The following is a 14,973-nucleotide window of genomic DNA, read 5'->3' on the forward strand; positions in this document are numbered from 1 at the left end:
TAAAAAAAAAAACAACTCGAATGAAATCATTCTTGGATCATAGAAGAGGTAAATGTCTTGCAATTTTATTAATTTCTATGATTTTGGTAGCACTACTCAAACTAAGCCCACAAGCTAGCAAACATGACGCTAAAAGGACATATCCAGGTAAACGTACTTTGGTAAAGTTGGCTTTATATTGGACGTTGGATATTCGACACATTCGAAAAATCTATTTAGCACTGACTATGAGGGTCGAGTTTGTGTCAAACTAACTTTAATGTGTTTGAACAAGGCCTGCCTATATTACACAAAGCAACCAGCTTACTTACTTTCATAGTCTAGGTAGGTTGGTTAGCAACACCAGGTTGAGAGATGCAAGTAAGCAGATTATTAACGTTAGCCTTCTATTTATTGTCATCTAAACTACAGAGGAACGAACACGTTAGGGCAGTCTTTGGTGTCATATGCAGAAGGTGCAGAAGTAAGTGTGCCATCTGGCTCAATATTCTGCGCGAGGGACTGTTGTGGTAGGTGAAATTACGATGATTGGTCAAATTTGCGAAAAAGTTGCGTGTGCCTTGGTAAGTGACGAAAACAATCGTCTTCGTGAACAGCTGTGCATAGGCTACTTTGTAAAAGAGAGAATACACTCATCTCTATACATAACGCAAGGGATAATTAATGTAATTATAGTTCGCCTTTTATTTGTGGATTTATTTAATGTAGCCTAGACTATTTAGTGTTATTTCTTCCCCATGCTCATAAAATAAATTTGGGTAGCACATAAATTGACAGGGTCGGTCGAAAACCGGAACCCAAGATTTTTTTTTTTTTTTATGCCTAGCTGTAGTAGCAGCCTGTTAGTCATCCAGCACGAGCAACAGACTGTCCTGAGTTGTTACAGAGATGTTTGTGATAGTTTGACTAGGCTGAGCTAACTCAAAATGCAGGCTGACCTTGGCTGGAGAGGTCACCATCTATCTAGCTGGCTCTCAATATTTCATAATAAATATGACACTATTCCATAGTAAATATTCATATTTAATCATCATTTCTAAAATGCATTTTCACAAACATAGAAATTTGATAAAAACAAATTCGAACAAAAACTGTAACTAAAATGTAAGAGGGAAAGTATCAAATTTCTTTTACAAATGATCCAAATCCTATAGGCTAACTATCACATTCAACACCTTAAGTCGGTTTGATTCAAAGTACAAAAACATTACATTAATATAAATTACAGACATATGAACCTATATAAAAAATAATATACAACACAGCAGATTTCACATGAATAAAGAATAAATAAATATATTACAATAAAAGGCATGATGCACATCATTATCTAAATGACCTTTCCTTATTCATTCTAAATGAATACTGATATTCTTTACAAAAGGCAGATCACAGTTTATTACATAATCATTACATAAATGGAGAGACATTCCAATTCATTCCTGTTGCTCTATATTCAATAGACTATCATGTATGTACATAATCACATTGTTGATACCTGACTTGAGTGGTTTTGACCTTAAAAGACAACAAATGATGCGAGAAAGAAATTAAATGCAATTCCCTCTGGCAATTCTGTTCCTTGACGGCACATTCTTGGATGGGGGCATACCCTTGTGTATTTCAGAACATGCTTTTCAACATTGTTGTGGAGGATGAGCATGTAAGACAGACTCAATGTGCCAACATCAGCAGCTAAACACATGACCTCACTATTTGAATGCAGAGGGTAATGTATGCCCAATAGTATAATTATCTTATTCAGTTAGGCTATGACTCACAAAAGCAGGCCAGTCGGTTGGCACAAGAATTCAGATGATGGAAACAGTATGATGGGTGTTACACACTTTGTGTAATCTATTGCCTATGATGACATCAGTATGGAGAAGAGTGAAAGACAAGTGTCAGTAAGTGACTGTAATTTTAATACTCTTAAGTAGTAATTTTTCTATCATCTACACAGCACACAAGATAGTATAGCCCACACCGCTTAGGCAGTTGTACATTCAGCAATGTTTTACATCCAAGTTTTACAAAAGGGGAAATTTATCCAGGCAAATGCACATTAGTGTAAGAAGCTGAATCAATCATATAAATAGTATGTGTGAAATTTCACATTGGCCACTATCTAAACATATAAAAATAATTTTTGACCTGAGGCCTCTAACTTCTAAAAAGTACAGCATTGAAGAACAATACAATCTCTAAAAGAAAGTGAAACAGAAATGACCGTCTTTGGGTTTAAAATTAAGGGAACCCAGTCCCTTTTGGAACATCCAAATTGCTTCAATAGGTCGTTTGGCATATATCCTTCTATCCGTGTATAGACCCTTTCAACAATAAAAACAAAAACAATGCTTGAACGTTCTATTTGGGCCCCAATCTACTTCCTCTGCATTAAGATAACATATGGAATGTTAAAAAGGAAGTCTTGTGGGGCCAACTATGATGCTGATAATGAAACTCTCTTGAAAGGGTCCATACTAAAGACAAATAGGGGAATTCAGAATATTGTAATTTATGTGTAATGGTTCAATGAAACCAGAAGTGACTGCGGAAAGTACAGTGTCTGACTCTGAAAGAGGTCACAGAACTCAGAATTTGAGTTCCATAGCGATGTACTGCATCCAAAACACAATTTATATTATCGAACAGTCTTAACATCCAGTCATTCAACGGTTCCAATACTGAAGGCACTCAGGCAACACACTCAGTACCTGTTCTCTTGACAAACTGAACCATGGCCTAATGAGTCTCTTCCATGATCTCTTTATGAGTACATACACTCTCTTCCAAATAGCATATCAATCACGAATGCCACCAAACGACATCATGATCAGTACTTCAAGGTTGTGTGCAAAGAGCACTTCAAGGTTGCACGCACTTTGAGGTTGTCAGCTTCAGAGCACCTTTGCTGTGTAATGTTTTCAGAGTCTTGAACTCCAATGGCATCCTGTGCGGCCCTGCGTTGGAGAAGTAGCGATATTTGAGTGTGTCGTAGTAGTGGTACTTCACTGGGTTCCCATGTGTGTCTTTGGGAAAGGGCCAGAAGCCATAGAGGTGAATCTCATCACAGAAACGAGTGGCCAAGGTGTACATGAGTAATCCAGTACTTGGCCGTTTGATGTGAATTCTATTGGTGAGCCAGTACCTAGAAGACAAAATATATCAGTTACATCCATCCAACCAACCAGTTACAGGCTCATTTCTATTACAACAAAATACTAGACTCCAATATCAGGTAATAAATTGCTTGCTGTAGTTCATTAGTACTGTCCCAATAACAGCTGATTTTTAGCAATACTCCGATGAAGTTATTCATCAGTGTAACTAGATGTAGCAAATGATTTTGCTCTGTAATGAGATTGAATATTTGGCAGTAGTTAAGTGATGTAGTCTCAATCCAACCCTTGAGAGAAGCACTCAAGAAGCACTGTATTATTGTGTTGTTCTTGAATCTTATATACAGCATATCAAATATTTAAAATAAAGGTTTAAGTTTAAATTAATTGGTTATTCAATCTACACATGAACAATCAACAGAATCGAAAGAGAACCGTCTGCACTTACTAATCTGTACCTGGAAGTGTAATTAGTTCTAAATGCAAAAAGCCTGTTGAAGTATGTGTACTGAATATATTTTCTGCTGCAATTTGACACAAACTGAAATAAAACCTTCCTGGAATACAGTTCCAAAATATTAATTTGGTAAAATACAAATCATTATTCAGTGAGTAACATTCAGGTCATAACATTCACCCTCTTCAGTTTCATGGAAAGCAATAGATTGCGGAGACCTCCATTTTTAATTACAGGCCCAAGATAGGCTACTTATCACTAACACTAAAAATACATGCAAGAGAAGTGAAGCTCTGTGTTCCATTCATTTCTATTGGACGGAGGAGACAGTGATGTAGATTAGAGGTTCTCAACTTTTCTGGAGCTAAGGGGCCCCATTTTTGACCTGGCGCATGGCGGAAAACGGCTTATTTTCTTGGCGCCATGTTTAAATTCTTATTTTGCACGTCTCTTTTTTTGAGTAACGTGCCAAGGGGTGTGGCAACTAACAACCTGTGGAGGGATCTGGTGCGTTGTCTAAAAATCACCATCATACACTATCTTACCTAAAACGCATTACACCACTGACCAAGAGAAACCTGGTCTAGAAGTCCATGGCGAGTTGTTTATAAGTCTTATGTTATTTTAAGAGCGCATTATCAACAGTGATATAGGGGGGGGGGGGGGGGGGGGGGGCACAACGTTGCGTTTATGAGTCATGGTCTGACGATCATCTGCGTCAAGTTTCGTGAAAATCGGATAAACTTTGTGACCTTTGAAAACTTGTAGGTGTTTTTGATTAAATCCAATATGGCAGCCGGATCAATTACGTTGACATCACAAATTCACATCCGTCGGCCTTAGGATCTCCCACAGACACCACTAGTACATTAATATTAACAGACACCAATAGCAAGTTTTAATTTCAAACACATTACCCGTTACAGGCCAAAATGTAATTTTGCTCATTATAGCGCCACCTATAGGTCAAAAGTCATCAAATTTATTGAGCCTCCTCCTTATTGGGTCTTGAGCCCATGTACTGATTTTGGTTTTGATACATTAAAGCTTTACTGAAATATTACTTCACTTCCTGTTTGGCCAAACTTGATTGGTCGTGACAGGCAACAGGTTTTGAATATGGCTCCAAAAAGCAATGCGTTTGTGAGTCATGGTCTGACGATCATCTGCGCCAAGTTGTCAAAATCGGACAAACTTTATGACCTTTGATTCCTTTTAAGTGTTTTTGATTAAATCCAATATGGCGGAAAATCCAACGTGGCGGAAATTGACGTCATGGGGTGCGTTGAGTTTGGTCTCATCCAAGGATTCCAAGTATACCTCAATTTGTATGGTTGAAACTTTAAGCGCATAGATGTAATGCAAAATCTGACACATTGGGGGCGCTAGAGCACTTGACATGAAACTTAGTGAAATTAATCATATGACTATACCGAATCAATGTGCCAAATTTCCCAACTTTTTACTGTATGGTTCAATGGCAAATGAGTGTTTCGTTATAATAATAATAATAATAATAATAATAATAATAATAATAACATAGAATCACTATGGGTTGCCTTGCAGCGTCGCTGCTTGGCCCTCAATAAAGATATTAGGAAATACATCTCACAACAAGTAGTTTGCAAATTGGTAATGACTGAGAGGCAAATAAGAAGCACAGCTGAAGACACATTGTCACCAGATGTAAGCAACTACTCTGCAGGATAAACTATTTTATTCAGTCATTTGAACATTATTGGGGCAAGTGTTGCTTTTTCCAAGGCTACAGTAAGTTTTCGATGGTAACCCATTGTCAGTCAATAGTGAAAGTAATTAACTGTGTATTAATGTTTTGTCGTTGACTGAAGTTAATAGACAAGTGCAAATGCGTTAATAGACAAGTGCAAATGCGTGTAGGCTATACTATGCTAGGTTTTAGTAAAGCTTGGTTTAGTGGAATAACTGTTCCATACAGTCTCGCGTGCAAGCAAATTCTTTCAAATGGGCCACTGACTATGAAAAAACTGCTGAGCTGTTTAAAATTGTGCTGCGTGCTGTTTAAATGATGTTACGCCCAAAACACACCCATGACTGATTAAACCTAGGAATGCCTTGTTGCGCCATCCGCCCGACGTTTTATAACGAGAACACTCCCAATGTGGACTGGACGTCCCACTACATTTAAATAAGCTTTTTGTGACCATGCATTTTAGACTGTCATGATAGGGCCCTAAAACTCCAAGGTCAAGGTCAAACTAGGTCAAACTAAAACTCAAAGGCCCTTTAGTGACCCTACAGCCTATTTCTTGAGCCTGTATGAAAACACATTGGGTGCCTCAAAATTACACTGCACACCTCATTTTGCTTCACAGAGAACCACTGATGTAGATGATCCAGTTGGGCAGAATGAGAAAAAAAAAGTTGACTAAATTATACTCGAGGTCTGTGCCATTCTTATAACTACAATGAACCTGTGTACCATTGAACCTGACTGTTGAGAGTACTCCTTTAAAGAACTATATTTAGCTGTGAGACAGGCTAGCCAGAGGAGGTCATTGTAAGAGAATGGCGCATGGCTGCTATGGCAACTCAAGGCCATCGGTCACAGCAATAGAATTACATAGCCATCATCCATTTCCATAAGGAATTGATAGAATGAGCAAAATCACAACTCACCCGGCTTATGCAAATTTTCATATAACTGGACTAGGCTACCATCACATTTACATAGTTTAGCATATGAACATTGAAATTGTATGGTAATACAAAGATCAGCCTTTTAAAAGTCTGCTCGTGTTGAGTGTGTGAGTCCAAGTTTTTCCCCCCATTTGCCTGGTTTATACCATAACATTTTATCATGGTTGTCTGATCAATCAGATTGTTTTATGATCAAGGCATAGCATTTATACACTTGCCCTTTTTTGGGAATCAACAGAGCCCAGATAAGAACCAGACATCATTTTCTTTCTGTCATTCACTATTTCATACAAACCAGACAAGCTGTCAACACTGGGTGCAGACACATCAAATCAAAATGTCTACCTGGCTTCCTCTGCATCAACAAACAGATCACACTCTGATCACAACCTTGAATCCTTGATCCACACTCACCCTTTCCACAGTATGTGAACCTAAAGAGCATCCTGATACAGACATCAATCACACCCATCAAACGAGCATTAGTGCACTGAGCGTATACCTGTAGATAAGCTATAGATGGGCTTGGGATGGAGGGGTGATCTGCACCACAAGTCTGCCTGTTGACTGTGTGTAGACAGACTAAAGGCTGGTGGGTAGCCTTTCCTCATCACACTGTGAGCACGATCTCGCGCAGCCTCACCACAGGAGACCTCTCTGTTCCTGCTTTGATTCTAATGGGGTCGCCAGAAGGGACTGTTTTTCTTACAGCCGACTGATGCAGGGGTTGCTGGCGGGAGCCAACAAGTGCTGTGCCAGTATGGGGCTGATACGTCTGCCACTGAAGTTTGGATTTTATAGAGTCTGTTAAAAAAAAAAAGAGACTGCTATCTCTAGAGAGGCAGTAAATGGCTTCCTCAACTAGGAAAACTAATCTTTTATGATCTTTGTCTGGTCTGTCTTCATTGTGGCCTTTGTGCTGTACAAATGTGCTGGTTGTGGTCTGTTGGTTTGACAATCACACAGAAAACATAGGCACCCACTACTCTCTATGTCTATACTGAGCATCTGGTGTTTACTGCAGATTCCTCTGCAATGGCAGTTTATTTTCAGTTTATATTGTTATATTATATATTTGCAGTTTATATTGGCGAGGCATTGTTTATATGTCGATAACTCTGCAATTTAAGCAAAGATTGCTGCACAAGAAGAGTCAAATGACTTATGACAGATAATTGGCCTATTTATATTGTAAATTGAAGGTATTACCAGCTCTTCCATTCAGCCGTTGTTGTAATTCTCTATTCACCCACTCATTTCCTCATCAGTCTCTTGTTTAATTCTGTTACCCACTCTGTGTCCCACCCCATTTCAATTTAATGCAGGTTGATGGAAAATACCATCTTTTCAAAACAGATATCAACATACACGTACATCAGAGTGGTTGCTTAGTTCATTAATCTTAGGAAAGTTTGGCAGATTGGACTGGGATGAAATAGGAAGAGAAAGGATGACACAAAACAAATTGTTTTTATCAGGGGGACAGGATTGGGAGGATTAGCTCAAGTCAGTTAGTATCCCAGTTGGCCATCACCACGTCACCAGTGAGCATGTCGGACGCTGTTTTTTTAAAGATGGTGGCAGCCCACTGAGTATATTTTTGGCCGAATTAGCTAGCCTAGCATTGGCTTTTGAAATGAATGGAGGTGCTACTTCCTCACTCTCAGTTCTATATAATACCGCCTTAAGTCTTAAAGTAAATAGCTAAAATGATGCTTACCCCCTGACAGCGTGGATGAGCCTCAGCGAGGGGTAGGCCGTCCGCACGCGCAGGCTCCGCTGCAGGATGAGCTCATTGACGCCCTCCACGTGCTTCTCGCCGCCCTTCACCATGAAGGCGGGGATCCACAGCACGCTGTCGTTGAGCGCCCGCAGCCGCTCCACGAAGCACTCACGGTCCGTGGCATTGCGCAGGCCCCCGTACGCCCGCTGGATAACCGATGGGTTCATGGTGGTGAAGTCTGAGCGCAGGCCTACGTCGGCCGCAAACTCGGCCAGTGGGGCCAGGTTACATCTGGGTAGAGGAGAGAGAAATATATATATATATTATCTTTCTCTCTAAAAGGAGAGAGAGAGAGAGAGAGAGAGAGAGAGAGAGAGAGAGAGAGAGAGAGAGAGAGAGAGAGAGAGAGAGAGAGAGAGAGAGAGAGAGAGAGAGAGAGAGAGAGAGAGAGAGAGAGAGAGAGAGAGAGAGAGAGCACCATGACCCAGGCGCCAAGGCATAGGACATGCGTTAATCACCCAGCAGTGAACACCTTCACATCCAGCTAGGCTGGAGCTCTCAGACAGGAAAAGCTCAGCTGGCTTTCAGGAGCAAATCAGCAGTCTCCATCTATAGAGGCATTATCGCGCAGGTGAGAAGTGATGCTGTGAGGGTAGTAAAAATAGAGCTCAAGGAGGCAATCTTCTGTACTCCGAAAATATGAAAAACCACAAGGCATCAGAATTGAAGCAGGGAAAAAAGAAAACAATTCTTCAATGAAATCACACCCTCCCCCTGAGATGGTTATCAGAAAGACTGACAGCAGAAATGCAATTTAGATTCTGATACATAGGAGGCAGTATTAAACTATGCGGGGTGGAACAGTAATAAAATCTCCAGGCCTTTTTGTGTTAGTGTTTTCTGCAAGTTAATTTTATTTTTGTCATAACCTGTGGCTATGCGCCATCCATCAAGCCAGCTTCTTTCACGCCAAGTTTTTTAAAATCTAATTTATATTTCTGTCTCTATGCAGGTGAGAGGCAATCACACCAAACAGAGAACTGATGCAAGGGGTCTAGCAGGTAGCCTGGGGAACCACCTGAGCCTGAAGTAACGCCGGCCGTGTGAAACCGAATAATATTTTCTATATGTTCCACACAGACAGTCATTGCCAACTCAGAGACAGTCCATTTTAGGGACATGGTCCTGCTAGCTATCGATGAAAAAATCCATCTCATATAAAAGTAATAATACAAACACTGTTTAAGCTACAGATATTTATGGATTATGGACATTTTAGAAAATGAATACAGTCCCATTTCACTGGATTTTAACATCAGTGTGTGAATAACAGTGAAAAGGTGTCATAAGTTCAACTACAATGATTCTAGAACATTTTTATATTCTGTTTGAGGGCTAACGTGGCAGTTTGGTTTCCTTAATGAAAAACAAGAAACAGCCCTTTCTTGCGTATCTGCACCAGTATTTGCTAAAGCGCTCAGTGTATACCCACTTCTATTCAGGATGTTGTTTTAGGTCACACACAGAAAAAGAAAAAAAAGTCAGGTTCAAATCTGGTCAGGGGAAGCCTGGTGCTACAACAGCACTCCAAGGGGAGTTAAAAAAGAAGATGTGGAGCAGGTTTTTAAGACTTGGGATACTCTCCGCTGTGTGCCCCTCTCCGCCTTGATCAAGGGCACAACGGTGGAAGCTGGGAATTGAGCCCATAACCGGGCACGTCCATCTTATTCAAGCTACTGCATGCTAGCCCCGCCCGGCCACTGCACTACCACCACCAGAGTAAGGTGCTACACAAAAAGGAATGAATACTAGTTAGACGGTTGCAGGTGTTCAAAACAAAAGTGGCCTTTTCACCTTCCTTAAACAGTTGCCTGTGAATTGTACTACAAAGTGGATGTATTGGCAAACACACTCAAATGTCCCGGTCAGCCAAGAAAAATTAATGTTTTCGCAAGATGCTTTTAGTGGTAAGATGAGTGTCAGGCTTTCTCTCACACCACACACACACACTAAGGCATCCAAGAAACAAAGACAGGAAGAAAAATAGAACATAACAGAAATAACATACCGTATTACAAAATCGTGGCTGTCTATCTCCTGGCCACATCCGCTACTTAGCAGCACCCCCGAGTTGCCAACAACAGCGCAGGTCTTGAACCTCCGGTTCTTCAGAGGAGAGACCTCAGGCAGCAGCTTGTGTAGGGTCTGCGAGACGTTGAGCGTCCGGCGCCGGTCCAGAACATAGTGGATGGTGTCACCAGGCTTCAGGCTGCTCTTCACCACAGACACATCCCGTTCAGCATCCAGGAATCGTAAGATGTCCTTTCTGATTAATTTTTTTTTTTTGGTGGTTAGGGTGGGTTGAAGTTAGGGAGCGTGTAAAGAAACAGCAGCAAATTTGTTAGATTACATTGGCGTAACGTTCACAGCTGTCCTAGCCTACCTCTCAAAATCCATCAGCAAGGGATATTCTGCTATGTCACACTTAACCACTTTTAATTATGTTTGTTTGTGCTGTTCCTCTTTCAAGAGAAGAAAAACAACAACTACACATCACAGCGCTTGCATATCCTTCTTCTAAGTGATATCTGATGCAACAGTCACAGGTTGCCAGAAACAGCCACAACCAGTCACATGAGTCTGTTTGTGTTCCCCGGTGGCATGGCATGTGGTCCGTGGTCCCAACAAATCTGTCAATTCCTCCTTACAATCTTACTCAGTGCTGGCACACACATGCACACACGCACTTGCACACACACACAAACAAACACACACACACCACCCTGTGACTCACATGATGTTCAAATTGCCCACTCCGGTCTCACTGTGAAAAATAAATAAGTATGTACCACCAACAAAGCTGTGTGTGTGTGAGAGAGAGAGTGATTTGTATGTAGGCTTATTCAATTATCAAATGCTGATTAAAATATGATAATCATCAAATGCTGATTATAATATGATAATCAAATCTCATTCAAACAAAGTCATTTCATGCACAAGTGAATACTGTGTCCTGGATCCTCTAGTGCAATGCAATTCAGCGATGAGTGGATACTATGGATCACAAGACAACGGTTTCCTCTAACCTTGTAAGACTGACTCCACAAAATGGTAAGGCTGTGATGGACTTGTGCGGGAAAGCACAGAATGCAACTGTGTCCACAAAAACTCACATGCACAGGAAATGGGCCTGCCCTACTATAAATCTAATTTCCATATCTTGATTGAATTTCAGCATGCAGCATTAAAGGAAATGCAGCATCATAACTCAGAGAAACTGCAGCAAAGGAACTAAATCAAGCCATATAGAATATCACCCAGCAGAGGGTGTTTTGCTTTTATATACAACTTTTATTCAGTGTAGTAAGGGTGTGTATGTGTGATATATATATGTCCCATCAAGGCTAGTTTTACTTTTTTAACACCACAGCCAGAAACAGACCAGGAGCTATTCTTAGCAGTCCAGGACACATTTGCAGCCATATTAGTTTTACCTTTTTTTATGAGACTTGTATACTTACATTTTCATTTGCTAGCTAAAAAAATAATAACTTTAATAATTACCTTTGATAAATTGAATGTGCAACAGCATTTGGAGAAAGATTCAGGAGGAACAGATGTCTAAACACACACACACACACACACACACACACACACACACACACGGTGTATTCCCTTTCCTTCATTTCTGCTTTAATTAGGTCAAAGGCAAAAAAGGATTCACTGCCATTTTATATTCTCTGCCGTTTTCATCTTTTCAGCCTCAGCCTCTGGTCTCTGTAGGCTTTAAATGCCTTATTACTGACCATTGGGAGAGGCACTGAATTAAGGCAGGAGTAGTGACCTTGATTTCCACCCCCCCCCCCCCCCTCCCTTCCCTTTCCTGCTGCTGTGGCTCTCCACTCTCCGCCGGCCCCAATAGTGGATCAGGTGACATCGGCGGCTCGACTCGTGCATTCAAAAATAGCTGGTGTGTCCCGTCGCTCCACTCACCTTATCATTAGCACCAGCGAGGAGTTGACCCGCCAGCCGTCCGCCAAGGGCTGGGGGGCATCGGGCACGGTCCTCCCGCTGCTTTTCTCCGAGGTATTGACCATTAGTCTGGAGGCTATTAGCTCACCATCCCTAGAGGGGAAAAAAAAGAAGAGAGGGTTGATGGAGGGAGAGGAGAAGGGGGACTGCTGTGATACGGATCTCTCCTCTCACTGTATTCAAAGCATGTGTCAGTTGTATCTAAGGGGAGTATTGTATGCTTGTCAATGATAACACACACTGCATTACAAACACAAACAGATTCAAATGGTTTCTTTACAGGAAACTCTCTTTCTTGGTAATATGACGACATGAGCCGATAGTCTATAAATGGTATTTAAATTCCAAATAGGAGAAATAATTTCCTTTACAAGCAAGCTCTGAGAACGTGGGGAATAACATGTTTAAAAAGAAAACAGAAATAATTTGCCCATCCTTCTCCCTACCATTTCTGCTACAACATGCCACAGCATGCTTGGCTTGGGAGAGATCATGACTGCAGTCAAATACCGACATACGCCTACAGTTAATGAACTCTTAACCTTTTTATCAGACACCAGGTATCTTGCAAAACCAGTGCAGACGCAATATGAGTTTTTGGATGTAAAGCACCAAAAACCACATCCTTGTGCCCCTCAGAATGGCAGAGATTGAGGCAAGTACAGCTGTATCTAACTTCCTCATGGCTGCACTGCTTTTCTGGAAGCAATCAACCATTGTGCACAAGACAAGACAAGTCTGTATGAAAATTTCCCAAGAACTACAGTGACAGAGAACTGACTTAACAGAGAGTTTTGATCTTTATCTGCATGCAACATGTTCCCGATAGGTCATAATTGTGCCTTGAGAGTATGTTAAAGAGCGTCATAGTTCACCACAGGAAGTATTGCTATTGTCTCACAGAGAGAGCCCTTCACACGCAATCCTTCGCCACTCTCGTCTCGGTTTTCGCCCTCCTTGTGTCTAATTCTCTGGGGGACTGTTCCACTGTTCCTGTGATTCTCTTGTGCTCTGTGATAAGTATAACTTGTGTGTAAATTCAAAAGATGAGGTGATGATTTTAGTGAATGTAGTAATAAAGACATCTAGTCCTAGCCCCTTTGTATAAAGGGATGACCCTCCAAAATATACTCTGAAATCTCCATTTCACATTGAGAAGAAATTACTATGTAGAGGACCGTTGACAGGCATGGAGTGCTAGGTGTTTTTTTTTCCTGTTCTGTAATTATGTGGTTATCATGAAAGACCTGCTGCTCGTCACGAAAAGGGAAACCACAGTCTCATAAACAGTTGTAGTGCTGTCTGGGTCTTGGGCTTTGATGTGCGCCTTTCTCCCCACAAACACACTCTCGAAACCAGAGGAAAAGAGTAAACATGTCTAAATACCTTAGCTGTGAGAGTGTGAGCTAACTAACTAATCCAACAAATGGATGAGGATACCGGTATGCAGCCTTTCTTGCATGTAGGCTTTCTATGGCTGGATATATAGTTATAGATTGGACTGTTGGAGCATGTCAAAAACTGAAAACATGAGATCTGATCAAATTAACGGCATTCATCTTTTTTTCACCTCCTTCCTGGCTCTGAAACCTATCTTACCTTGCTCACTCTCTCGCGCTCTCTCTCACACACACACACACACACACACACACACAACTAGGTACAGTAGTATTGTTATCTACAATTACTTAATCTTAGGCTAAATGGTAGACTTGTAGGCTACACTGCCCCAAGCAGAGAAGCAATTTGAAAGCAGAAGTAAAAGTCATCTTTCACAGGACACCACCAACTATAGTAGATTTAAAATAGGCCCAATATGTATATGATATACTGAATGAAGGGGAAATCCAGTGCGGGCAAAACAGTTAGACAGCTCACAGACGGAAAGCTTAGAAGGAACATTTCCCAGTGGTAAAATGATAATCAGTCTAGCCCAAACAAAGGAAAATAGCCATCCATCCCGACACAATTGCCATGGGCAGGACCACTCGCAGGATCCAATGGTAGGACACTGCTACCTGGTAGCCTAACATCCAGCAAACTCATTAACTAACATAAGCAGACTATTCACGGCAACTAGAAAAGCAACATGACATATCCAAAAGTACAGCGATGCATCAGCTACCTTCTGTGATGGACTATTCGATCAGCGGTGTCAATAGCAAAGAGAACGTGTCGTAGCCTACCCTTTGAGTTGGGCTTCCTGATGTTCCCCACTTCTTGTTGTTATGTCTTTCGTCTTGTAAAAAATCAAGAGAATACTAATGGTGCACACAGTCCATCGTTTCCAAGTAAGACGCATTTCGTTAATGTAGATAAGTTAGATCCTGTACAACGCGTCCTTCGGAGTCATCGGCTGATCAAGTCTCGTTCGGTTGATACAGACTAACCCCGTCTGTTGCACATTACCCATTAGTTTCTCAGCAGCTGCACACCATGTCCTGCGATTGCAGCCACCGCTTCGAGATTGAAACGCCGACCGTCCAATAATATCCACCCTGCGGTAACCTATGCAAATGTCTTACTTATCAAGCCAATGGTTATCGTGGAAGGCGTGGGTTAGTGACTTCGAAGTTGTGTCGAAGATCAGTAGCTCAGTAAAGCGCGGTCAGCCGAATAATGAAATTGATCTAAGACGGTCTTGTGGCCCCACTGGCACTAGAGGGGAAGTATTCGTTCCAATATCTATTTATTTTTTCTTTATAAAAACATGAAGTAATTGTATCAATTATTGGGCCTATTAATATAGCATGAAGTTCGTCTAAGGATGAAGTTAAATTAGGCTTTAGGCTTCCAAAGGCCCCTTCTGCTATTTTCAGCATGGTACAGGTCTAATCTGAACGATAAACTAAATTTATTTCATTTTATTTGTGGTAGGTAATGGTCAAGTGACTAAATGAATGTGGACAATGACACTGGACAGACTGTGATTTTAGAAGACTTTAGAATTAACTCAAGGC

The 14,973-nt window shown here is 41.1% G+C and overlaps 1 protein-coding gene across 1 annotated transcript; it reads right to left on the reverse strand.

Moving 5' to 3' along the window:
• Window positions 1–1,005: 1,005 nt before the first annotated feature.
• Window positions 1,006–14,458, reverse strand: st8sia4 (ST8 alpha-N-acetyl-neuraminide alpha-2,8-sialyltransferase 4). The gene is made up of 5 exons (XM_042059876.1): window positions 14,200–14,458; window positions 11,975–12,106; window positions 10,050–10,307; window positions 7,979–8,272; window positions 1,006–3,151 (listed from the first exon to the last, which is right to left on the reverse strand). The coding sequence occupies exons 1-5, from the start codon at window positions 14,313–14,315 to the stop codon at window positions 2,869–2,871; spliced, it is 1,083 nt and encodes a 360-aa protein (XP_041915810.1). The 5' UTR covers window positions 14,316–14,458; the 3' UTR covers window positions 1,006–2,868.
• Window positions 14,459–14,973: the final 515 nt, after the last annotated feature.

The sequence above is a fragment of the Alosa sapidissima genome, chromosome 13 (genome assembly GCF_018492685.1).
Source record: "Alosa sapidissima isolate fAloSap1 chromosome 13, fAloSap1.pri, whole genome shotgun sequence".
In the NCBI taxonomy this organism is placed as follows: Eukaryota; Metazoa; Chordata; class Actinopteri; order Clupeiformes; family Clupeidae; genus Alosa; species Alosa sapidissima.